Below are 26,244 nucleotides of genomic sequence, written 5' to 3' on the forward strand. Positions count from 1 at the left end.
AGCCCAACACATGGACATCCCTTAAGCAGAAATCCTGTGCACCCCTTTCTGCTGCACTCAGGCTGACCTTGCCATTCTTCTGATACTGCTGTTGTCTACGAAGCCTTCACTCTTTGTGCCCCTGCCTCCTGTACAGGTTATGGCTGGGATACAGTTAATTTTTTTCAGAGTATCTTGCATGTTGCTATCTTTTGGATTAGTAACAAAAAGACTTGATAACACTCTGATGCTTTGTTGTTGCTGAGCAGCACTAACACAGGGTCAAGGCCTTCTGTTTCTTGCACTGCTCTGCCAGTGAGTAGATTTGTGGCCCACGGGAAGTTCTTTGGGGCACAGACAGGACAGGTAACTCCAAATGACCAAAGGAACATTCCACAGCATATAATGCCATGTTCAATAATAAAATCTGGGGGGGGGGAGGGAAGATGGAAGAAGGGGAACATTCAGAGCTATGGCATTTGTATAGCATAACGAAGCCTTGCTTTCCTAGAAATGGTGGAATATCTACCTGTTGATGACTAGTCAATTATTTTAGTTTATTTTGCTTTGACAGCATCCACTCTTTTTATTTCAACCCAAGAATTCTATTCCTTTTGATTTTTTTTTATTGTGTTCCCCATCCATTTTAGGAGGAGTGAGCAAGGAACTCCATAGTGATAGCTGCCTGTCACGGTTAAACCACGACGACTCCTAGAGGCATTGTAGGGTAAGACTGAGAACTGCTACTTCCGGTGGCACATTTACAAAAGGCATGGAATCAGATTTTTGTTGAAATCCAGTTGGATTTCCCATGGTGGTGCGAACGAGGCAAAAATAGCAAGCTGAGTCCTCAGGGTGCAGGGCACACAAAAGCAGAGATGCCACGGACAGAGAATTGTCCTTGGAAGCCATGGCTCTGTCTTTTACTTCCAGCAAGTATTGAATGGTTGAAGAATCATAGCTGATATAAGAGATGCTCTCAAGACTGCCACTGAGTGCCTGGTGGTACTACCAAAAGTGATGATTTATCAAGGTGAAGCTATATCTCTGACAGGAAAGGAGCATAGAGTACCCCAGGTGCTCGCTGGCCGCCACCAGCCTCAACAACTCAGTTGTGTTCACACCCTTGCAGACAGAGAACTCGAGGAGCTATGAGGAGCTGAGCACACAGAGGGGAAGGGGTAACATTTCCCAACCACTCCAACACCCCTGGTCCAGGACAGACATAGACACCAATGTCCTCCCTCCTTCCAAAGTGCCTGGCCAAGGGCACTGCCCCAGCTTGAAGTGGGACATGGGGGAAGATATGAGTGTTGTTGGCTTATCTGCAAGCAGTAGTCCATAGTCTGAACTACAGAAATGCAGAGAAGTGTTGGGGTGGGAGAAGATGTTGGAACTGTTCTTATGTCAAGAAGAGAATTATTTCAGGGATGAAAGCACTGCCAATGTAGACTTTGCAGAGTTTGTTCTCTGGTGCTGTTTATGGTGATGCAGATTTTGCAGTTAAAATCCATCCAGGCAGTGAATATCCTGTGGACAAAGCAGCTCTCTGCAGATCTGATAGTACCCTACCAGAAGAAAAAGGGATTTTGTTTCAAGGATTTTGTGACAGGCTGCCTGACTGATGTGGAAACCTGGAGAGTGGTGATGGGAAGGAGTTGTTTTGGTGCAGCACCTGTAAAAGGCTGACAAGGATCCCACAACTGCCCATATCAACATGATTGTCCACCATCCTCTGCTCACTGTTCTCCCTGATTTCTGCATTTTCCCCCACCCTGTTGCCCATACTACAAAGTGACGAGGCTGACTAGGGGCTGCAGTGTAAAGGAAAGATGACACAGTAACGAGTGTTTGATGCTGGTGCACAGCAATGTGCAGAGAGGCATGCCCTAGTGCTGGGAACCAGGGCTTCTGCAAAGCAGATGGGACAAGCAGTGCCTGGGTCAGAATGTTCTTCTGGCCTGAAAGGAGTCTGGCCTTGTCCTTTGGACTCCCAGGATGTAGTGGTACTCCACCACATCCCTGTGCCAGACCCAGATGAACCAGAGGGCACTGGAACACTGTTTGCCACCAACAGCTGCCCTGACAGGTCCAGTGCATCTTGGGACTCTCAAAAATTGCTCACAGTGAATACGGACCCTTGGCCCAGGAGTAGATGGTAGCAGTAGATGTACTTGTTTGACTATATGTTGGGGTGTAACCCAATGTAGTTGATGAGTAAGGTAATGTGTTCATGCTGGTCCTTGCCCAGAATGACAAGGTCATAGAGGTCTTTGATTATTCGCAAGTAACTGCAAATTCTCACTAATAAAGTATATACTTATGATTACTTAATAACATGCAAGGCTATAATATATACTTTGGAGTATCATCAATACAATACTCACCAAACGAGACCCAGGAGTAGGACTAATTTAAGACCAAGTCTTTCTCTTCATGGATAATCCATGGCATGGAGGCTGTCAGGCATTTCCAGACAGAAAATAGGAGTCCTCAGATTTGGGACAACTATCAGTTTTCTGTTGGGCAGAGAAACCAGTACAGATTCAGGGACACAGGAACACCTCCCCAGCCATGCACTGGTGATTCTCCAGAGCAGAGTGCAAGTATAAACACATCCCTGCAGCAAACAGAAAGTCTTTCTCAGTCTCAGGACAATGGAGCTTTCTCACATCCTGAGGGCTTAGCTGAAAGCTGTTGGGCAGAAATGAAAGTTTTCCTCCTCATGGTGTTTTGCCTTGCAGTTAAAGCCACAAGAGTAAAGGTTTTTCATCATAGCCCCAAGCTTTGGACAATTTGGACAATACTCTCAGATATATGGTTTGAATTATGGGAGGTCGTCTGTGCAGCCAAGGGTTGGACTTGATAATCCTAATGGTTTCCTTCCAACTCAGGATGTTCTGTGATTCTGAGAAGAGTAGGCATGTCTCCCAGAAAAAGCTCCCTTCCCTGACAGGAATAGTTAGTGGAGACAGTGCAAAGCACAACAGAAGGACAAGCAGGTCGATATGACTTGTTAATACTCACTCCCATGCCCCAAGTAGCTTCACCTCACGTAGCAACCCTAAATAGCATTTCTGATGCTTAGTCTCTCTCCTTAAACCCAGGAGAGCTTTGCTGGACTTCTTTACTCATTTCCCATGAACTTGGACACATCTGTAAAAAACAAAACAGTATGTTCTTAGTGACACTTGTCCCTGTTGCACAGGTTGGGTAGGCAGAGTCAGCCTCACCATAAGCCCCATGTATCCTTGCTGGGCATGCTGGGCTCAGAGCTACATGTGAATGGTGGTGAGAGGCAACTGCTTTTCAGAGCACCCACACCTTCCTGTACACAGCTGCATGCTGCAGGCACCAGTGTGTGCTCAGTGCACAGAAGTAGACAGCTCTGTGCTGAAACTTGACATCCCGCACATGGAGAAGCACATGGGAGTTTTCCATAGAAAGCACAGAGGAGAACCTCCCAGAACTCATACGAGGCCTGAATGCATTCACCCACAGCAGTAGCTGAGGGGCCTGGGTCAGATGCTGCTGGTACCAGTTGATGTAGAAAACTGAGCTGCTGGTGGAAAAATTGCAGTGCAGACTTGTCTCGTGCCCTGTCTGAACAGCTATTTTTTGTGGATACTGCAGCACAAAGTCCTTCTGTGCACGACCTGTAAAGCCAGAAAGACATTTCAGCACAGCTTGACTATATATCCATTCTCTCTCTCATGTATCTATCATTGTACCAACCTGCTCACTGTCCCACTCTACATTTCACTTTTCACAGGCTGTAAAATCCTGAGCTAAGTACGCATGCACTTTTCTTTCGCTACTCATACCCAAGGCTGTCAGCTTACCTGTCTTATCACTCTAGGCTCTGAATCCATCTATTCTGTCAATTTCTGAGCTGTATTAACCCTTTATTTCTTTTGGCAGAAGAGGTGAGCTATGTCCTCCTCACTTTGTGATTTCTTACTGTGAAATTTACTCCATACTTCATCCTACGTATTCTGTCTGTGCTTTGTCCTTGAGCCTCATCTAAGTTCTTGCATGGACTCAGCCTTATTTTCTGCTCTATCAAGGATTATACCTATCTCCACACAGACTAATAGCATTTTCTCCAGTACATCAGGAGGACACAAGCTTCTATCTACTGTTCTGGCCTGTTCCCTAGCAGCAATCCTTCTTTCACCATACATACCTATGAACAGTGCATGTAATATGCTAGGTAACTGCAAAAGAAAAGGCCAGAGACCTATTCATCTCCATACTGTCGTTGCTCCTGACATCTGCCAGATTATTTGCTGTACCCATCTGCAGGCCCTGCTATACCTACAGAAAATATTTCCAATTCTACCAGGAAGATAGCATTTGTATTTCCCCCCTCTCCAGAAATGACAGGGTGCTATCTTACCCCAGTCTTCCCCCTCAGAATATCACATCTCACCAAAGTCTGTCAGTCCCATCAAGGCTGTCAGAAAAAGCAGGACCATGTCACACTCTTGCCTTCACTGGGTACCATGCAGTGCTTGGAATACGAGAGCTGAAGCTGGCAGCTTCTCTCTCTGCCAGCTATAAGCAGCCTTTAGACTTCAACAGTGGGGGTGGAGCAAAGCCCTCTGCTGCTGCTCCTAAGGGCCACACCTCTCCCACAGTAAGGATCTCAAGAATGAAGAGGAACTGGTGGTTAAACCTCTCAAGAGAAAAATCAATCTGTCCTGTGGTGAGGGTTACCTATGGTCAGGCACAGACTTTTCAGCACTGGGAGCTTCTTACATGGAATGGAAAGATTGCAAGGGACCTACGGAGATCTTCAAGTACAACTGCCTTGTGTGGTCAGGCCACAGCTGAATTTGCTGGTTGTGAAGGTCACTTAGTCAGTGATAAGGTAAAAAGTCCCAAAAGTTACCACTATGTACTTCCCCCACTTTGCCCTTCCTGATGCTCACAGCCAGTCCCAGCAAAGAGTAAGTGTCCTCAGTGAGCTACCCCTGCCATCCAAAACTCAGCAAGACTCAGATACCTGCACCTACCTGTGCTGCCAACGGAGAAGGGATTGCTTCTACTGCCCTTCTCCTCTGTTTCCCTGGAGACTGTCTGGGTGGAGGTAAGACCAGTCACACACAAAGGAACCTACAACCAGGTGCCAACTTTCTCTCCAACTTTCCCCATTTCCGGGGCATGGACCAAGTTCTAGAAGGGAAACATCTCCATGCACAGCTCCTACTGTAGAAAGCACCTCAAAGGGACAGAGAGACACGTTCCAGCTCAGGCAGAAAGGACTTCTAACCACAACCTTCTGCTCAGCTGTCAAGTATATGCGCACATAGCCTTCTGATTCAACATGGGCTGCAGAAACCCCCTGGCTTAGCTAACCACAAGCTAAATATCTTTAATGCCTTCTCAAAGGCAGTGAGAACAGGCGGCCACCAGCTCTTCTCTTTAAGGATCCTGTGCGGATAAATTAGCACTGTGGCAAGAAATGAGTTATCAAAAGGGGTCACTAGAATGAGCATCAAGTGCGGATACTTGCTGTATTGTCAGGATATCATCTCTGTACCAAAGGTGCTGTGTTTAGGGCAAGACGAAACACTGTTAAAATAACTCATGCTCTTGGAAAGCAACCGCGAGCATATCATTGAACTCTGGGCTGGGTCCTCCAGCAACGGCAGCGCCCCCTGCGGGCCGAACTGTGCCGCCCGCCGCGGTTCGTGCCCGGCCGCAGCCCCGGCTTCGCTTCCTGTGGGTCTACAGAACAGTAATACACCGCCGCGTCCCTGAGCTGGGGCCGGGCGAGCCGCAGGGCACTGGAGCGGCGGTCTGCCGACACCAAGAGCTGCCCCGCCGGGTCCGGCACCTCCTTGGAGCCTTCGTGAATGAACCCGATGAACGCGGGTCCTCGGCCCGGGAGCTGGCGGTACCAGTGTATCTCAGCGTAAGACTGAATGTTAGGGTGTGAGCAGGTGATGCTGATTGCGGTGCCCTCGCTGGTCACTGCCGACGGCTCTTGCTGCACCTGGGCTCTGCTCACAGCCACTACGGAGAGGAAAACAAGAAAAAGTCAGAAAATCCCCTTACTCCAATAGAAAGGAGAAAGGTCAGAAAGAAGCCGTACGGACAGAGATGAGCGCGGTCCAGGCCCCCGCTGCCCCCGCAGTCCGGCCCCGCCGGCGGCAGCCCCGCGCACCCAGGAACACCGCGGCCAGCCCCGCCAGCCCCGCGGCCCGGCACTGCCGCATCCCGCCGCTCCGCCGCCCGGGCCGCGCCGCGCCGCGCTGCCCCCGCCAGCCCCGGCTCTGCTCCGCCCGGGGCGCCTCCTCCCCGCCGCCGCCGCCAGCTCCGCCCCGGGGCTGCGCCCTGCGCCGGCGTCAGTCGGGCTTGCTCCAGGTGCGAGTGCTTCCCATCTGGAAGAGGATGCTGACCTGCAGATCTCTGTGCGCACAGGGGAAGCAGCGCTGCCGGGGGAGAGCTGAGGGCCCCTTCCCCAGAGCTCCGCCTCCAACAGACACAGCCCCTCCCTCACTGGGGCTGTTGCACGGCCGAGGAAGCTCCCTGCACCAGGGTGTCCTGCACAGCACAGAGGTACAAGGCGCTGTCAGACAGCTGGACTTCTGCCAGCTGCGGGAGGCTGTTTTTCCCAGTGGTGTTCAGCCCCGTGGTGAAACGGCCGTTGTGCTTGGAGCCTGCTGCTGTGTGATATGTGACCAGCTGGGGGGCTTGGCCTTTCTTCTGCTGGTACCAAAACAAGCCATAAAAGCTGGAGGCCTGGTAAGTGCAGGTGGTCTGGAAGGTGTTTCTCTCCTCCACTGTGACCTGTCCTTCTTGCTGGCTGACAATGGTCTGCCCCACGGCATCTGGAAGAAGAAAGCAAAGGTGAGCAGCTCAGCAGGGAAGGTTCCAGGCTGCCAACATGGAGTGGATACAAAACAGCGGGAGAGGACTCCCCGTCCTTTGTCCAGCAGAAAGGTGTTGCAGCCTGTGCATAGGAAGGTGGTTTTGGAAGAGCTCTGTGCTTGTGGGCCAGAGCAGACGTATTGCTGTGCTCCTGCTGAGAGGAACAGGGAACAGCCTGTCATGGCTGTGGAGGGCGAGGGACCCATGGAGCTATTGGGAAAAGATGCATTGCGTTTCTCCAGCCCTGTCAACTTGGAGGTCTCCTAACTCCCTCAGTATAAACAAAGCTGAGCTGAAGGGTGACAATTATGATCTCTGGCTGTGATGACTACCAGGAGAACACCAGAGGCTATCGTAAGAATGCACCAGGCAGCAGTCAGACTGGGACATCCCCTTAATGCTGATAGGATGAGTTGTTTAATGTCACTGCTGTGACTTTGACTGCTTCTTTCTGTTGGAAAGGCTGAAATGTGGGACTGCAGGAATGGCTGCCATCTCTGGGGGTGGCAGCAGATGGGAAAGGCAGTGACAGAGAGAGAAGGGAAGAGAAGAGAAAAGGAGGAAAGGTCCTGAGGTCTCTCTTCTCCATCTTCCCAACAGCAGCAGTATCTTGAGAGGACTGGTGCAAAGCCACAACAGTCAGTCAGTATTTATACTCTTTTTTGTGCTCTTTATAACTCCTCCCCCTCACCCTCTCCCCCCCTTTTTTTTGTAATTCCCTTTAAGTTACCAAAGGACTTGATTTACAGCCTTCATGAGCCTGTAGCCCTCACAGCCAACACACTTTACAGTGGCCTCTGCTGAACCCGCTCTTGTTTGCAGGTTCCTTGAGGTGCTGAAGGGTGTCTGTCCTCAGAGAAAACTGAGTGCCTTGAGTCAAAGCTTTGGGGAGAAATCCCATCCTGAGTTCCGGCTTTGAAGTGCCTCTCAGCAGCACCATCAGAAAGTCATGGCATTGAGTTTTCAGCACGGCTGGGATGTTAAATGAAGGAAGAGGGAAAGTGATCAAATGAACAATCAGTTTCAAATGGAACATGTGTGCAAATATATATTCAGGCCCGTAGAAACTCCTTCCTGAATGAGTCCATTTCTGCCCTGTCTTTTTCAAAGTGTTTACTATTATTTGCTGTCTCAAATATCTGTGTTCCCTGCAGGACCCCGAGTCCTCCCTCATGGATCTTAGGGTCCATCCCAGCATGAGGACAGACCTGAATTCCACCTCCAGGTGGGATCCAGACCATGGCTTTCTTGTTCCACCCAGGCAGGAATGGTTCATCTCATCCACCTTCCAGTACCTCTTGGAGGTGCTTTTCTCTATGTGCCTCCGTCTCTTTCCCTTCTTCCATTTCTCTCTGTCCCATCTCTCTTTCTGACACATGCCCTGTCCTTACCTCAACCCTGAGGTGGAGTACAACTCTCACACTTCAGATTCTGTATGGGATGCTGTAGAAATGTATTTGGGAATTGCACTGGACATGGGATGTTTAGGGGAAGGAAAACGTTTAGGATTTGATCCTTTGCTCTGTGCTTCTGAAGCCTTTGAACATGGGCTTAAACAGCTGGGTCAGCTGGTGGAGCTAGACAGATTTTCCCTGTGACCATCTGGATCTCAGAGCCTCTTTCCAGAGGCATCGTTCCACCTCTCGCTAACCTCAGACATTCAACTGCTTAGAATAATGTTGCACAACTCTCTGAGTCGATCCATCCTGCAGTATGAACCTGGCATCTCTTGGGGTTGCAGTGCACCTACTCCAAGTTCTTATCTGATCACCTCATCCGGATTGTAGTCATTGCAGTGTTTATACAGAATAAAGGATTTTCCTCTCTCTGATGCCGCTCTGACAGTGAGGATTCATGGAGTGCACAAGAAGCTTGGAGGAGACACTGTCAGAACAGCTGACCAAACCAACCAAAGACTTTCCATGCCATCTGAGGTTATGCTCAGCAACAAAAGCTGAAGAAGAAAGACAGTGGGGATGTTTGGAGAGATGGTGATCGTCTTCCCAAGAAACTGTTCTGCGTGATGAGCCCTGCTTTCCTGGAAGTGGCTGAACATGTGCCTGCATACATGCCTACTGATTAGACGTAGTGAATGAATTCATTGTTTTGGTTTACTTGCCTGCTTGTCATTGAGCTTGCCTTATATACTGTCTCAGCCCATGAGTTCTTGGTCTTGCATTCACCTTTCCTTATTCTCTCCTCCATCCCACCCAGCGACCCTGAGGCTGTGTGGAGCTGAGTTGTCCATGGGGGTTTAATTAAAAAGTGGTCCTGGACCTCACCTCCAAAGACCCCGAATCCTGTCACACAAGCATGGTCTTAAAACAGAGCCACAGTGGGGACCACTCGAAGGTGTCTGTGATCTCGACATGCCGTGCTCATGAAGGTGCGCAGCTGGAATCCCTTACTCTGGGGGATGCCGAGCAGTGCGAGGGACACGTTCCATGTCAGCAATGGCAGCTCGGGCGGGGCCGGGAGGGGAGAGGCGGCCCCGGTGGAAGGAGTGGCAGCGCTCCCTGCGGGCCTGGACGGCACTGTGCCCCCGCCCGCCCTGCCCCGCCCGAAGCGGTTCTTGCTATGCCGCAGACCCGACTCCACTCCCCGTGGGTTCAGGGCGCAGTAATACACCGCCGCGTCCCCGTATCGGGGCCGGGCGAGCCACAGGGTGCTGGAGCGGCGGTCTGCCGATACCCACAGCCGCCCAGCCAAGTCATGCAGCTCCTTGGAGCCTTCGTGAATGAACGCGATGAATGCGGGGCCCCGACCCGGGAACTGGCGGTACCAGTAAATGAAATCGGTGCGCTGTATATGGGGAAGTGAGCAAGTGATGTTGATGCCGGTGTCCTCGCTGGTCACTGCCGACGGCTGTACCTGGGCTCTGCTCACAGCCACTGCCGAGAAGAAAACAAGAAAAAGTCAGAAAATCCCTTTACTCCAATAGAAAGGAGAAAGGTCAGAAAGAAGCCGTACGGACAGAGATGAGCGCGGTCCAGGCCCCCGCTGCCCCCGCAGTCCGGCCCCGCCGGCGGCAGCCCCGCGCACCCAGGAGCACCGCGGCCAGCCCCGCCAGCCCCGCGGCCCGGCACTGCCGCATCCCGCCGCTCCGCCGCCCGGGCCGCGCCGCGCCGCGCTGCCCCCGCCAGCCCCGGCTCTGCTCCGCCCGCGGCGCCTCCTCCCCGCCGCCGCCGCCAGCTCCGCCCCGGGGCTGCGCCCTGCGCCGGCGTCAGTCGGGCTTGCTCCGGGCTGCGAGCGCTGGGCGCCTGTGGGCGGGTAGCGGGACTCTGGCTGCTGCGAGCTGGGCTGTGCGCGTGCTTCTGCGGTGCCCACGGCACGGCCGTGTGCGAGGAGATCTGGGGAAAGCTCTTCAGGCAAGAAGAAAGCAGCAGCTCTCCTGCAGCGTCCCCAGCGAGAGTGGCCGGCGGGAGGGCATCGTGTCGAAGTGTTGAGCACGGCATCGGCTGAGCCCCTCGTCCCCCGACTGTGGAGTGTGGAGCTGTCCTGCGCTGCCGCAGCTCTGGAAACCCTGCAGCGGGAACGGGTCGTGTGAATTTTTCAGAGAGCAGTGTCACCCAGAGACATCCAGGAGCAGGTACACCTTTTGCTAGAAGGGCCCTTATGAACCCCTAAGTAGTGACCCAGGCTGACATTCAGTTGTCAATGAGTCCCTGTCCCTTCTCTGCACAGTATTTACGAAAAATTAAACCTTATGTCTGAGAGAATTGTCCAAACACTTCTTAAACTCCAGCAGGCTTGGTGCCGTGACTACTTCATAGGGAATCCTCATCCAGTGCCTAAACAATGCTAGTCTCAACTGCAGAATACTTTTTGGTAAACACTGCAAGAAAGCTCCTCAGGGAATGATGGTGACACATGAAGCAGAAGTGGAGAATGGGTTCAGGTGAGTGAGAGAGGGAACAGGGAGAACTATAAAGATATTGCAGATGTTTGGAAACAGCCATGGAAAACATCACATTGTATGATGAAGATAGGAACCATAAAGTCAAGGGTGTAAGTCAACGTTGTACTCTGCAAGCCAACTTCAGAAGAGGCCCATCATCACAGTAGAAATGGACAATGATATTAATGGTACCCACTCCATAGCCAGACAACAAGGAAAATGTTGAGATCCGTAGGTGCTAATCACTCCCCACTGTGTCACAGGTGAGGATATTCCTTCCAAGATTAGGAGAGACACAGAGCAGATAGTGACAAATAGGGCTGTGTGACACCTGGGATGATAGAATCACAGAATCCTTAGAGTTCAAAGGGACCTCTGAGGGCCAACTCCCTGAAATGAACAGGGACACCAAGGTTAGATCAGGTTACCCAAGGCCTTATCCAGTCTTGCCTTGAAAGTCTCCAGGGATGGGGCATCAACCACATCACTAGTGCCTCACCATCCTCACTGTAAAATATTTTTTCCTTACATCTAACCTAAATCTACCCTCCCTGATCCTGAAGCAATTTCCTCTTGTTCTATCAACACAGACTCTGCTAGAGTCTGTTCCCTTCTTTCCCATAGCTCCCCTTCAGATACTGAAAGGCTGCTCTCAGGTCACTTTGCAGCCTTCTCTTCTCCAGGCTGCACAGTCCCAGCTCTCTCAGCCTGTCCTCATAGGAGGGGAGTTCCATTCATTTTTGTGGCTCTTCCCTGGACACTCTCCAACAGGTCCATGTCACTCCTGTACGGAGAACTTCACGTCTGGACACAGTATTCCAAATGAAGTCTCACCAGTGCAGAACAAAGGGTAAGGATCACCTCCCTCAACCTGCTGGCCATGCATCTGCTGATGCAGGGCAGGATATGGCTGTCTTTCTAAGCTGCATTGTTGGCTCATGCTGGCTCATGTTGGCACATTGTTGGCTCATGTCCAGCTTGCCATCCACCAGTACCCTCAGGTCTTTTTTGGCAGGGTTGTGCTCAATCCTTTAATCTCCCAGTTTGTACTGGCAGTGGGGTTCCCTTAACCCAGGTGGAAGACCTTGCACTTGGATTTCTTGAACCTCATGACGTTCATCTGGGCCCACTGTTTAAACCTGTCTAGCTCCCTCTGAATGGCATCCTGTCCATTTGGTGTGTCAAACTTGCTGATGACGCAGTCGATCCCACTGTCGATGTCACTGATGAAGATATTAAAGAGTATTGGCCCCAGCACCAACTCCTGAGGGATACCACTCATCACTGCTCTTCATCCAGACATTGCGCCATTGACCACCGCTCTCTGGACTTGATCCTGCAGCCAGTTCTTCATCCATCGAACAGCCCACCCATCAAATTCATATCTTTCCATTTTGGAGAGAAGGATGATGTGTTGTACCGTGTCAAAGGCCTTACAGAAGTTGAGATAGATGACATCAGTGGCTCTTCCCTTGTCCATCGATGCAGTGACACCATCATAGAAGGCCATCAAGTAGGTCAAATATAATTTGACCTTGGTGCAGCCATGCTGGTTCTCCCCTATCAGCTCCCTGCCTTACCATGCAGGTAAGCAGGTCAGCTCCGTGCCTTAGCATAGCTTCCAGGAGGATCTGTTCCATGACCTTCCCTCAGTCTGAAGAGAGGTACAGCCTAATTTCCCTGTCTTCTGTTCTCTCTTCTCTCTTTCCTGTCTTCTGTCCTTGCAGGCCTTTAGATCCCAAAAGCCTTCCTGGGGATCATCTGGCTGCTCTCCCTCTGTGGGACAGCCAGATAGGTCTTCAGTGGGATGTCTGAAATAGATGATGGGCACAAGATTCTGTCAGCTCCTGGTACTCCCTTCACTGACAGGGTTCTCTGACAGGGAGATCATTTCTCTTTTTGGAGTCATTACAGTTTTCTGCATCCCAACTTCTGCCTCCACATGATCCTTTTTACAGTAGCCTCCAGTTGCCAAGGAAGAAAGGCAATGTTTGTTGACAGCGGATAAGGTGAGGACATGAGGGGGAGACCTTCATTCTCTGAAAAGGATTCTCCACTGTCACATGTGACATTCTTGTCTTTAAGTTGGAGAGATAGATTTGAAAGATGGTCCACCCAGTGGATAAGCAGTAGGTTGAATGGTTCCACTTACGAGTTGCAGTCAATGGCTTGATGACCAGTTGGAGAAAAAAGAAGTTTTATTTGCAGGGGTCAGAAAGAGTTTTGTGCACAGCCCAGGAGGTACACATTTTTGCAGGGTTGAGAGGATTCTCAAGATGATATTGAAGTCAGCCTGACAAGGACATACTCAAGAGACTTTACAGCCCTTTCAAATTACCTGCTTCCTTTAGACCACCCATGGAAAATGTCTAGACCGCCCACAGATGTTACTTGGTGCCTGGTCTCACATACATGGTCCTGATACTGCTAGGCTAAGAACGCCAGTGTCTTACAAGCTTTTTCCTTTTTCAGATTTGTGAAGATAATTAAGAAGGATGACAGAAACTGTAAGCCCTATTGTCCAGCTGAAGCCTACGTCATTCAGCACTGCCAGATTTGTACTCTAGTGCCCACTCAGGAAAAAACCTACACCGCCTGCTGCATTTTCATGTGAATGCCCTCCTGAAGTGTCACAGTTCAGCCCGATCTGGCCTATACCCATGACAGGGGACTGCACCGTGGTCCAGTACAGTCCATATCAACGCATGGCAAATAGTTGGGCTGTCCTCCCCATCCTGGGGCAAATGGTTCCAGGTATAATGAACCCCCTCCACATGAATGGATACATTCTGTGGCCAAAGGAATGGAGAAGAATGCATTGGCATTGTCAGTGGCAGCATACCACTTGACTGCTTTTTATTCCAATTTGTACTGGAGTTCTAACGTGTCCAGTACAGCAGCACTCAGTGGGGGTGTGACTTCATTCAGGTCACAGTAATGTACCACCAGCCTCCATTTTCCACTGGCTGTATGGGACTATTAAAAGGTGAGTGAGTTTTGCTGATCACTCCTGACTTTCTAGTTGACGAATCAGTTTATGAATGAGGAGCAAGGAATCCCTGTTGGTGCGGTACTGCCGTCTGTGCAGTCAGTACCTGTTGCTTCCCCCACAGCAGACAAATATTCTGGTAGGCCAGGCAAAACTGCTTAATATCTTCTGTGTCTACAGCACTATTAGAAAGGCCCATCAATACCCCTTTGGATCCTTAAAATTCCCTCATCTTAGGATATCCATATCAAATACAGATGGAGCCCCTGGCCCAGTCACAATAGAATGCTTTTGCCAGCCTTTATCAGTGAGGCTTATTTTGGGCTCCAACACAGTCAATTCTTGAGAACCCCCAATAACTCCAGAAATGTAAATTGGTTCTGTCCCTTCATGACTCGAGGGCATTAGACTGCACTGTGAACAAGTGTCTACCAGTGCTCTATATTCCTGTGGGTCTGATGTGCCAGGTCATAAAAACCAAACAGTCCAATAAACTCTATTATCCCTTTCCTCCCAATCCTGGCTGAGGGCATAGCCCCACTGCTTGTTACCTGCACTGTTCTTTTGTGAGTCACGGTCAGGACCTGCAGTAACTTGAGCAATCACCTTGGTGGTTGATCCGTTTTGTAATTCTCTCACCTGTGTTCTTAGTGCAGTGTTCTTAACCTATAGAGACAGTTCCTCCAGTACACCATCCTGCTTCTTCTCCGTTTTATTTGGTCTTTCTGTTACTTCTGAGGTGGCTGAAATATAAGCGTGTAGTGGAGGTAACTGTTCAAAGTTTTGAAGTGTGACAATCAGTTCAGACACTAGGGGTCTTCTCTGTTGTTCCTCATATCTTTCAAACATTGCTTCTCGTGTGCCAGTGTACTTTCCTGGTAATGTTCTTGTGAGTTTCCACCATATACTCGACATACTCCTAACTCTCTCAGGATCATGCTCTTCATGAGGACCATTAGGAGCAAACATAGGGTCATACAACATTTCCACCATGGTTATTTCCCCCTAATACTGGATACCTTTTCCCATAGTGGTCCATTTCTTCATCTCAGGCTTCAGGTCGTCTTTGAGGGGGTGTTTTTCCTTTATGGCTAATAGCACTCATTCCCAGAGAGTGACTGCTCCATCCAGATGTCTACTAATTCCTCTGCCAATAGCTGAGTCTTTAGCAATGCTTCCCAGTTGGTAAGCTTTGTTACCACCATGCAATATGCAATTGGCCTCAGTGTCCCAACACTGATGCTACCAGGTGACAATAAGCCCATGTGGATGCTGTGCAAACTCTTTTCTTGAACCTTGGATTTCAGTCATTTTCAGAGGTTGATGAGTAGTGGTAACGGTGGCCTCCTCCTCCTTGCTCTCCTCTTCTTGTCTTTTAGTTTTAGCTGTTGCCTTTCTCAGTGACTGTGGTTTTGTAGAAGGCCCCTCGTCTGGGTCTTCCTCTGCTTCCTCTGCATCTTCTTTCCATTCTTGATGCAATCACACCCATTTCCATTTCTGTCCACCCACAGGGGCAATTGATACTGACATTGATGCTGGTGCCTTCTCTAATTGATTAGGCTGCGCAGTTTTAATGCTCTTTATTTCTCATTCAACTCAGAGACTTCCCCTTTCAGCTTGGATCTCAGCTTGGAAACTCTCTCTCTCTCCAAAGTAGTATTGTATAGGACTTGGTAAACACAAGCCATGTCCCAAATAATTTATGCCTCCTCAGATCTACCTATGCCATAACATCGCTGACTTAAATATTTTCTTAGGTTCTTGGGGTTCCGCAGGTGTTCAAGAGTGAAATTTAATGACACTGCAAGTCCCCATCTCTGTCAGATTTTTCCTAAACCTCTCCACACTTCCTGCCACTCAGTATTCTCTGGGTTTGGGGAAGGCTTCCTGCAGATAATGTAAATGGGAAGGAATACATTCAGGGAGATTGATAACATGATCAACATAAGTGTTATAGATAGAGCATTTAAAAAACATATGGGAAACCAAGAGGAGAATCTAAAAGCCTGTTTAAACACCGTGTGGTCTACAAAATTATCTACTCCTTCTGGGATGCAACTTTCAGTACTCAAACCATATCACATTGCATACAGGTATCAGATAGGCGTCTCCACCAGTGCTTCTCATTTGTTTTATGTATGTATGTATATATATATATATATATATATATATATATATATATATATATATAGCTGCAAAACAGAAAATTGGAGACTTCATAAGAAACCAGTACATTCTATGAATTATAATTCTGATCATAATGGCATTTAATCCCTTATACAAGCCTTCTAAAATAAAGAACAGTTTCACAGTTGGCATGGTGCCAATAATAATAATGATAATAATGATAAAATTTGGTGCAGTGCTCAAACTTGGCATAACACTCTGCTCTGTCTAGTCTTTCTGTGAAGGTCAGAGCATCAGAGCTCTCTAATGAAGAGCTATGGCTCTCCATATGGCATTCTAATAAATCTCTCTTTTGTGTGTGGTTGGTTAAAAAGTTTGGTTTGATTTCCTGGCCAACGCACCCAAAAAATGTCGTAGCTTGGCCTGGTCTGTCCTAGTCCAGTGACTGGGGGACAAAGTGAGCCACAGTCCAATGCCCTGGAAAACGGGGAAGGGGGGTAGGGGAGTGGTAGGGAGATGGGCCTAGATAAGAGAAAGCAGTGGTCACAACCTAAGGAAAAAACTAATTTACTAAAAATGATAGTGAATTGTGAAATAATACAATATAATACAGCGTAATTTGAATTGAAGCTAATAAATCAAATAAATGAAAGAGGATGTCCAAAAGTGAGGGCCTTACTCTAATGCTGTAGATGAGACAGCCAGCGAGCACACAGAGCCAAGGTGGGCAAAAGCAGAACAATCTCATGACTCCCAATCAGTTTTATCTTTCCCTCTGAATAGAAAACAGAAAAAGAATAATAAAGTCTTCTGGGAGCTGCAGTTTGCTCTTCTTTTCTGAGAACAGAACAGCAGCATTAAATCTTTAACTCCCAGCACGCTACATGATGCTGTGATGTGGAATATTGATAACAAACCACAAAACCATGACATGAGGCCAACCTGAATGGAGCAAAGTGGGGGGACATTTCCACGGGGGTTTGTCAAATGCACACGAAAACCTGCACCATCTCCTCTCAACTTGGGGATTTCCCCAGGTGGAGCCTGGGGAATCAAATTCTTGCTGAAGTCATGTACCAGCACCATTATGTTCTCTAGAAATGCCCTCCCAGGCAAGGTCCAGCCTGCTGGGAGTTGGGAAAAAGTCAGAGGACAGGAATGAATTTTGCATGGTTCTGCCAGGCTGAAGCAAGTCTCTGACTGATTTCTTCCAGCCCCTGCTGGGCAGAATAGCATACAACTCAGAATGGACCACATGCCCTCTTCACAGTTCATGGTAAAAATGGTCGTCTCCAGGGAGGAGAGCTCCAGGGTGTTATCTTTTTTATCACCTTGTCTTTCCTCTCAAGCCACTGAATTCAGCCCCTTCTGTAAGAGGATTCTCTGCAGATCTCTGAGTGCTCAGGGGAAGCAGCACTGCCAAGGGAGAGCTGGGTACCCCTTCCATTTCCCCTCAGATGGACCTAGGGAAGGGAGGGAAAAGAAAGCTATGCTAGCTCTGGCATGCAGAAGGAAATGAGTATTCAGTGCATGCTCTATTACATGTGCCAGACAAAACAGAGGCTGGCAGAACACCAAAGTGGGATGAGAAGCTTCTGCGTTCCTGCATCCAATTTGAGCTGTCTTCTATGAGTATCTTGCCAAGCCAAAAAATTATATTTAAAGAATAGAAAAAATCTTCTGCAATAATACATATGTGAAACATTGGGCCCAGACAGATCAGCAGGGACAGGCAAAGGGATGAGAATGGTTGGTAAAAGGGAAGGACTGGAAGGAGGTCCGAGATGATTGAGATGGTCTTCTCTACTTCATCTTTTCTTTTCTAGTGTTAACAGCATCATGAGAAAACGGGTGGAGAAAGCAAGACATGATCTAATGCTTCCCAGCATTTTTTCCAATAATTCAAGAGCAGTTCTTGGAGGAGAGAATTTGATAGGGGGAAGAGTCTCCGGGAGAGAAGAAACATGTCATCAGCTAAAGTCACTGATTGCTTCAGGCAGTGAGGATGAGATACCTGAGGTGCATGCTGAGACTGATCCTTCTGCATGTGTCCATATACCACCTCTCCCTTTTCCTTCCTCCATCACCTGGCAACAATATATTTTCCCCAAGTCCCCAGAAAGAGGCAAGGAACCCTGCAGTAAAGCAGCCCCAGGTGTCTCTCTGTGTTTGGATGGAGTGGGCCAATGTGCAACTGAAGTGAGGAACTAGGCTCCAACAAAGGCTGTCTCAAAAGGACTTCATCAAACCACTATAATAGAATAATAATGCTAAAAAGAAGAATAAAAATATATTCTGAACTATATGTTAAAAAAAAAAAATACTGCAAGCTATCTCATCCCATCTCAAAGTTTGCTTTCTTAAAAGATCACTGGGAAGAAATTATAAAAAAAAAAAAATCCCTTCCACGTGTAAACCTGTTGTAATCTCTGTTTGTCCACTTCTTCCTTCCTTTAACAAACATAGAAAATGCAACTATTCTTACTCTTCTTACGTCCCACTGAATCTTAGAATAATTTAGGTTGAACAGGACTAGTAGACTTTGTTTATTCAGATTCTTAACCAAACAATTCTATGATTCTATGATTCCCATTGTTTATGGCCTCCAAAGCTGCTCAGGGAGAATGTCTTTCTTCTTTGTGGCTGTAAGATGAGTGTTTAAGAAAACCAGTCTCAGTTCCCAGAAGAGTGGTATGTTGTGACACATTGAAGAGCTCCTCTCTTGGGCGCTAGATGTGGCCACTGGCCTTTGCCTTACCGTGTTTCTTCCAACAGTGACCCTCACACATCCAGCAAAGAGAGAACAAAGACATTGCTATGCTCACAGGAAAAACTAGGAGTGTGTGGGAGGCGATGGAGGCAAACCACCCTGCAGGCTCCCAGGAACAGAGCTCCACCTGCTCTCATCAGTGTGACAGTGGGGAAGAATGTGAAGATAGAAGGTGGAATAAAACTATGTGGATAATTTCCATCCACCTTCTCTGCTGTCAAACACAGCTCGTGCTGTCAATTGTGCTGTCCTACTCACTTCGGACATAACTGTCTGACTCAAACTGGCCTCAGTCAGTGGCTGGTATGAGTGCCGGGCTCATTTTTCTCGAGAACTCATGGAGGTGCATCCTGGTCAGGATGGAGTTTGGCGGCCATGCAGGCAGCGCCCCCTGCGGGCCCGGACGGCACTGTGCCCCCGCCCCGCCCCAAGCGGTTCGTGCCCGGCCGCAGCCCCGGCTTCGCTTCCCGTGTGCCCACGGCGCAGTAATACACGGCCGCGTCGCCGAGCCGGGGCCGGGCGAGCCACAGGGCGCTGGAGCGGCGGTCTGCCGACACAAACACCTGCCCCTCCGGGTCCGGCACCTGCTTGGAGCCTCTAACGGCGCTGACGAGGAATGCGGGTCCTCGGCCCGGGAGCTGGCGGTACCAGTAGATGTAATCATAAGACTGGATGTTGGGGTGTGAGCAAGTGATGTTGATGCCGATGCCCTCGCTGGTCTCTGCCGACGGCTCCTGCTGCACCTGAGCTCTGCTCACAGCCACTGCCGAGAAGAAAACAAGAAGAAAAATTAGAAAATTGTTTTGTTCCCACAGAAATTTCATACAGGAGGAGAGAGGGGCAAGGAGTTGGAAACAGGCCGAAGGGTCAGAGGCGAGTCCGGACGCAGCTCCCCTCAGCCCCCGCAGTCCATCCCCGCCGGCGGCAGCCCCGCGCACCCAGGAGCACCGCGGCCAGCCCCGCCAGCCCCGCGGCCCGGCACTGCCGCATCCCGCCGCTCCGCCGCCCGGGCCGCGCCGCGCCGCGCTGCCCCCGCCAGCCCCGGCTCTGCTCCGCCCGCGGCGCCTCCTCCCCGCCGCCGCCGCCAGCTCCGCCCCGGAGAGGCTGCGCCCTGCGCCGGCGTCACTCGGGCTTGCTCCGGGCTGCGAGTGCTGGGCGCCCGTGTGCGGGTAGCGGGGTTTGGGCTCTGCGTGACCTGTAATTTAGCCCGGATGCGAACGCGTAAGCGGTGAACGGACTGCTGCGAAATCTCCTTTGGCACAGAAGATAACCGTTGTTTGCCTGCAGTGTCTCTGGCGACACGGGCAGACGAGAGCACAGACAGACGGGACGAGACGGACAGGGGAGAGCGACGCGGACAATTTCTGGTCCCCCGGCTGTGCACGGAGCTGCCACATCTCCGAAAACCCGGCAGCGGGAACGGGTCGTGTGCTGCTGCCCGGGAACGCGGCACCCCGAGAGCTCCCCGAGCCCCGGGTCCCGCAGGCTGCTGCTGCCCATGGTGCTGATGTCGCCGCTCGACGAGCCCGAGAAAGGCCGGCAGCGGCGCCGGGTTGGGTGACTGGGTTTAGTGGGCACGAGTGTTTGAATTCACGGGAGAAACGAACAGGGAGCCTGGAGGCACGGTTATAGAGACCCACTAGTCTCAAACGGAACCAAATGTGTGCCCGGATGTCAGAGACAAAGATTCAGACAATCACCCGCATCCTCATCTTACTACTCGCAGCCTCTGACCAACGATTCCACTCCATTTCAACAGGTGAAAGCTCACATCTCTCAGCCTTGGCTGTATGCCTGAATGGTAATGGGGATAAAACCCTCCCGGGCCACACTTTTTTAGGTGCCAAGACCTGCCCCTGTTCCATTAGTGACACAGGAATCTCCCCTTGTTACAGCAGATGAATCCCATTAAGCAGAGATTCTGGGGAAATGTCAATGGACCATAATATCCTAAGTGTGTTCCTGATGTTGTAAGGTACCCAGAGAGACTGTGAAGAGAGAGGAATTGTAGTGGGAGCCTTGCCAAAGACTTTGAAGGTATTGACCTTGGCTAGACAAATGTGCTCTGTGGGGCCTTGTGTATCAGGCTTGAGAAACCCTTCCTTCATCCCTGAAAAAATACAGTGATGGAATCAGCCAGAGTGCCCCATGCCCAGATGTGCTTTCTGTGCTGGAGGGTATAATGTTCCATCACATAGGGAGAATATAGATCTCTCTATGGGAAGGGTGTGCACAGTGTGACTCAGATAAATTCCACTGGTTCTGTCTGATGCTGAGGAAATTTGGGGTTTCCAGTGTCAGAAGGGAGTTGGGATGTCTTTAGAGCTGTCTCTAGAGCTCATCTCATTGTGTCTTAATAAATCCAACACTTTCACAATTTTCTGCTGTGCCTTTCTTTGGGGATCTGGAAAAGATCCTGCACAACTTCTACCTCCATACTCTCATCTCTGGAGCAGAACAGGAGGAAGCAAATGAGTCCAGCAGAATTTTCCAGAGAGCAGTGTGAGGTGCGATAAGGTCACACCCAGGAGCTGGGCCACTTCTTGCCGGAATGGCCCCAAGGAGCCCCTAAGGAGTGACTCAGTGTGCCATCGTTTGCCTTTGCTGGACTCTTCCAGTGCAGGAGCTGAATCTATTGCCCAAATGGATTAGCATTGCCCAGAAATACTTGAGTCTCTCTTCTAGTAATTCATAGGGTGCTTCAGCAAGAAATGAACAGAGCATAAGGCCAGAAATGAAATTGAACAACACAGGAAAACAACGTGCTGTCTATATCTGCAATGTTTTGCATTCAAGAGGAGTTTCTTAGAAAATATCAGAGTTGTCTTTTCCCCTCAGAGATCTCTGTTAGTAACCCCTCAACATCAGTCTCAAGTGACCAACTTTTATCTCTACAATTCTTGGCCTTGAAATGAGGGCCTTGTGGCAATGCTGCCATAGGAATGATTCTTGTCTGTTCCTGCTGTTCCCCACACTCATCCACTCTTGGAGTGATTTTATTTCCTTGTTCCAACTCATTTAACATTTGTTGCATCCTTTAATGTGCCCTTCCCTGCTTCTGTGAAAGAAGGGTGGCTTCTACTAAATCCAAAAACAGCAGCAAAGGCTAACTGGACATAGTAGTGGATCTCTCTGGATAATAAAATCAAGAACATATAATGAATCCAAAAGAGCAGTGAAACCTGGTAACTACCAAACCATTTTTTCTAGGCATGTTCTTAATGGGAAAGATTTTCAAAGCATACCAAGTTTGTGTTTCTCCCTGTGAGGTGATGTAAATGTATATCGGAATTCCCCTGCATTCCGCAGGCAATTTGCACCTGCAATCAGATCTCCTACACTTCAGACAAGCCTCAACAGTGCAGAAGGATTGCTGCTGGAGGTCTCTGGTGAGGTTGCATTTGGGGGATGATGGCAGCACTGAATTTGTATGCAAGTAGGAGTGTTCCAGCCATAACACTCTTCAGCACAGTGTCTTGCTTGGCCCAGGTGTTCCCAAGATGAGAGAATCCATAGGTTCCCTGTGCTTTGCCTTTCCTGATGTTTTCCACCCAGAAACATGCAGTCACACCTACAGCCTGGCCACTTCTGTGTCCTCTTTTTGTTAAAATAACCACAGTGTCCACAGATGATCTTGTCATCTGTGAAATGCAGGGAATCATGGAATCATAGCAAATCCTGAGGTAGAACAGACAAACAGACAGAAGTCAGTGACTCCATCACTGTTCTCCACACAGAATCAATTAAAAACTAAACCACATCCCACTTGAGTCCCGCCTCAATTCCAACACATTATTTTGTATCTATTGCAAGAAGTCTCCTAAAAAAAATGGGAACCATGGTGTGATGGAAGCAAAAGTGGAAAATGCCTTCTGGTGAGTGAAAGGACTGGGAGAACAGAGAACTATGAAGACGTACATGTCAGAAAATACTATGAAAAAAAGAGCATTTTGGAAAATAAGGATCAGAACCATCTGGTTCCTGTCCCAGAGCCCAGGCTCCGAACAGTCCCAGTACCACAGGACAATGATATTCCTGCTGTATTGTAATGTGTCAATTATGTATGTCAATCAAAGGGCAACAGTGAAAAAACTAGATGTTCAGTGATACTCAGATGACTGCCTTTTACCTGGGAGCACTAATGTTCCTCCTGATGACACAGAAATTCTCCAGTTTTGGGAACAATGGTATACCAGATCTCAAGAAGATGAACTTGCTAAGGAAGATAGAGACTGGGATCCTCCCACTTCCCACAGTGACAAAGGTGCAGCCATTCCTATTGTGATTAGGAGAGAGATGGAAAAGATAATGACAAACAGGACCATGTGTCAACTGGTGTGGTCTATTTTAGCCCAGAAGAATCAATTTGGTCACCGATGTCCCGCTTTCCTTTGCCATGGCTCCAGGATTTTCCAGTGTCACTGCTGTTTTGTTGAAGCCATTATCCCCAGACACAGCGTCATCATATCCATCCTACTGCCCTCTCTAGAGTAATGCTTCCCAGTTGCTGCATCCTCTGACAAACAGCACTCTGAAAATGAGAGTTACTTCATCCCAAAGGAGCCAGCAGTTTCCCACAGAAAATTCTTTCCACCTGAGCCAGGAGATGGGATGGCATTATGGAAGTAGAGAGGTGCTGGGAGATGCTAGGGGGCACCAGGCAAAGACTAGATCTAGGCTGCAGGTACTAATCAGTTAAAGATAAACACTCCAGCTTCCCTGCACCCTTTTCAGACTTTGAGGTACCCAGGTTGCACCAGTACTGGACACCAATACACACAGGGTACTGGGCCTTGGGAGCTGCTGGACCTATGCACATGGTCAGTCTAATTCTGTGCACATGTGCAGAAGCACGTACCATGTGTGCATACACAAACACACCTGTGTCTGTGCACAGGTACTGTTACATCAGTGCACTCACAGAAGCACAAGCAAACAATGCACGCACAGAAACAGAAGCTCAGAAACTTCAGGAACATATGTACACTCATTACCCGTGCTCATGCACACACAGCTGGAGAGGCAGGGGCTGAGGCCATGTGGAAATGACTTAGTCATTTAGATGCTTGTTGCATCTGGCCAGGCTTTTCACATCATTCCTGGATAAAGTCAAGACAATTTTTTTTACCTCTTTCTTCATTTTTATAGGTTCATAAGCATCTTTCTTCGGATGAATTTCTGAGAGTCCAGGGATTGTTTAGCATGGTGGAGTCGAAGAGGGGATCAGATCAATGCTTATAAATATCGAAAGGGAAGATGTCAAGAGGATGGGACCAAGATCTTTTCAGTAGTGCCCAGTGTGGCAAAAGGCACCAACTTGTACAAAGGAATCTCCATCTGAACATGGGAAAGAACTTCTTTACTTTGAGTGTAAAAGAGCAGAGCACTGGAACCAGCTGACCAGCTGACCAGAGAGATTTTGGAATCTCCTTCTCAGCAGATACTGAAAACCCACCTGGATACTTTCCTGTTCTGCCTGACCTAGGGAATGTGCTTTAGCATGGCAGTTGGACTAGATGATGTCCAGGTGTCCATTCCAACCCTTACAATTCAGTGATTCTGTGACTCTACCAGCCAACTAAAATGGCTCATTGGTGTGCTCCTTGGAGTTTCATGGACTACTCCTCTTATGTCCCTGTGCTCTGCTTTCTCTTCAGCATCTCTCCCAGGTACAACTTCAGCACTGACCCACGCCCTGCTATAACCACTGCCTGCCATGCCCAGTACCATCCATTCCTGCCTTCTGGACTGACCCTACTGGTCAAAAGATGCAATGACACAGCGCTAGAACTCCACTGTCATATCTGTACCCCCACCTGTGATAGTGGTCCTCTCTGCTCCCATCCACAGCTCCTTTCTGCAGAACACTGCTGTGAGATCTTCCACCTATGCTGCTGTTGGCAGCATCCTCAGCAGTGATGGAGTAATGATCAGTTCTGGGTATGGTGAACTCTTCTGCATTGCCAGATGCTACTGCAGCAGATTGTTTCCCATGGATGGCTGTGCTAAAGCCAATGACGAGGGACCAGGCCACATCCCCTCTGAACCCGGAAGGTGTGCTTAAGTGAAGACTGAGGTCCTGGCCATGGATGTTAGAAATTCTGAGTGTCTAGTGCTCTCTTCTAAAAACAGGACAGCTAGGGCTCACTACAAACATGACTTTTCTCTGTCTTCTAAACTTGCTACTTTCTACCCTTTCTTCTCTGCTTGTAGACCTAAGACCACAAAGGCCTTCCTGGGGTTCTGCTGGCTGCTCTCCCTGTGTGGATCAGGCAGATAGGTTTTTGATATGATTTCTGCAAAAGATTTTGGGCAAAAACTTCTGTCATCTGCTGGTACTGCCTGTACTGACAGGATTCTCTCAAAGTGAGATCATTTCCATCTTCAGAGTCCTTCAGTTTCTGCACCCCAACCTTCACCTCCACATGGCCATTTTTGTGGTAGTCTCAGGTAGCCAAAGAAGAAAGGGCAATCTTTGTTGTCAGGAGATGAGGACATGAAAGGGGAATTTCATCCTCTGGAGAGATGGAGAGATGTGGATTTCATAGATGGTGCACTGAGTGGAGAAGCAAAGGGTTGGATGGTTGCAGACGAGAGGAAGTGTCTACCCTGGCTTCTCTGACAACATGTCCAGTGTCTACCATTACTCTCTTCCACTTACTTTTACCTCGATTCTGTTAACAATCTCTTTTCCTCAAAGATCTCTTGTAGTTACACCTACCAAGAGTCTGGACTGATCTACTTTGGATTTTTGCACCCCTCTTTGATGAAGAAAAAAAGAAATAGACCAGTGACTCCCAGGCAGTTTTATCTGCTGACCAGAAAAATGGAAATGGAACAGTGAAGTCTTCTGGGAGCTGTAGTTTATTCTTCTCTTCTGAGACAGGTAATGGAACTATCAACAATCCATAGAACTACACAATTAACTCTCTAACTCTCAGTGCACTGCATGAGTTTATGATGTGAAATGCTGATAACAGAAATCATAAAACTACAACATCCCCACTGTGCTGAACCAGGCTGACTTCACTTACTTCCTCCAGACTGATCACCACTTGAGCTGAGGCATCGGCCTCACCAATGCAGTTCTGCACTATGAATCTTTGAGCCTTTAATCACAGTACTTCAAAGAATTCTTCATTAGAGAATGGGCATTTGGCATTTTCATAAATCTGGAAATGAAAAGGTAGCACTGCAGGAAATAATAAACCAGCCCACATAATGAGAAGGGGTAGCCTGCATTGAAGATTAGCTAGTCAGAGAATTATGGTCTGTATCAACTGTGCCTGTGGACCTGCAGCAATGAAGACCACTATAAAAGGCAGCCCAGTTCCCATCTCTGCCATCCACTTTTCCTGCCTTCTTCTCGTTGGAAACAAGGTAAGTGTGAAGCCCTCTCTTCTCCTCTAGCCTCAATAGAAATGTTATCAGATAATGGAGCTCAGTGCAATGGGGAACCACGGTGGGGATAATGTCTGCTCAGAGACACTGCTTAAATGGCTGTAGATTTGTGCACTCAAAGAGAGTCTCTCTGGGTCAGACACGTAATTGTAGGGTCCTGGCATTATGAAAGGATCTGACTTCGTTTCTCAGCATTTACCT

The 26,244-nt window shown here is 48.8% G+C and overlaps 1 protein-coding gene and 2 gene segments (V, D, J or C); all 3 read right to left on the reverse strand.

Moving 5' to 3' along the window:
• Positions 1-3,576: 3,576 nt before the first annotated feature.
• On the reverse strand, positions 3,577-6,225 carry LOC116238935 (T cell receptor alpha variable 4-like). The segment is given in 2 exon segments: positions 3,577-6,000; positions 6,152-6,225. Coding segments are annotated over 2 exon segments (453 nt in total).
• Positions 6,226-6,817: 592 nt separating this feature from the next.
• Positions 6,818-9,952, reverse strand: LOC116238951 (uncharacterized). The gene is made up of 2 exons (XM_090125260.1): positions 9,901-9,952; positions 6,818-9,749 (listed from the first exon to the last, which is right to left on the reverse strand). The coding sequence occupies exons 1-2, from the start codon at positions 9,950-9,952 to the stop codon at positions 9,178-9,180; spliced, it is 624 nt and encodes a 207-aa protein (XP_089981386.1). The 3' UTR covers positions 6,818-9,177.
• An 8,319-nt stretch (positions 9,953-18,271) lies between these two features.
• LOC116238943 (T cell receptor alpha variable 4-like) lies at positions 18,272-19,632 on the reverse strand. The segment is given in 2 exon segments: positions 18,272-19,405; positions 19,581-19,632. Coding segments are annotated over 2 exon segments (480 nt in total).
• Between the last annotated feature and the right edge of the window lie 6,612 nt (positions 19,633-26,244).

The sequence above is a fragment of the Phasianus colchicus genome, chromosome 26 (assembly GCF_987193195.1).
Source record: "Phasianus colchicus chromosome 26, bPhaCol1.hap1.1, whole genome shotgun sequence".
Classification (NCBI taxonomy): Eukaryota; Metazoa; Chordata; class Aves; order Galliformes; family Phasianidae; genus Phasianus; species Phasianus colchicus.

Coding starts and splice junctions, on each gene's coding strand:
- LOC116238951 (XM_090125260.1), bottom strand. CDS start 9,952: ATGCGGCAGTGCCGGGCCGCGGGGCTGGCGGGGCTGGCCGCGGTGCTC. Junction 9,750..9,900: donor GCTGGCCGCGGTGCTCCTGG/GTGCGCGGGGCT, acceptor TCTTCTCGGCAG/TGGCTGTGAGCAGAGCCCAG.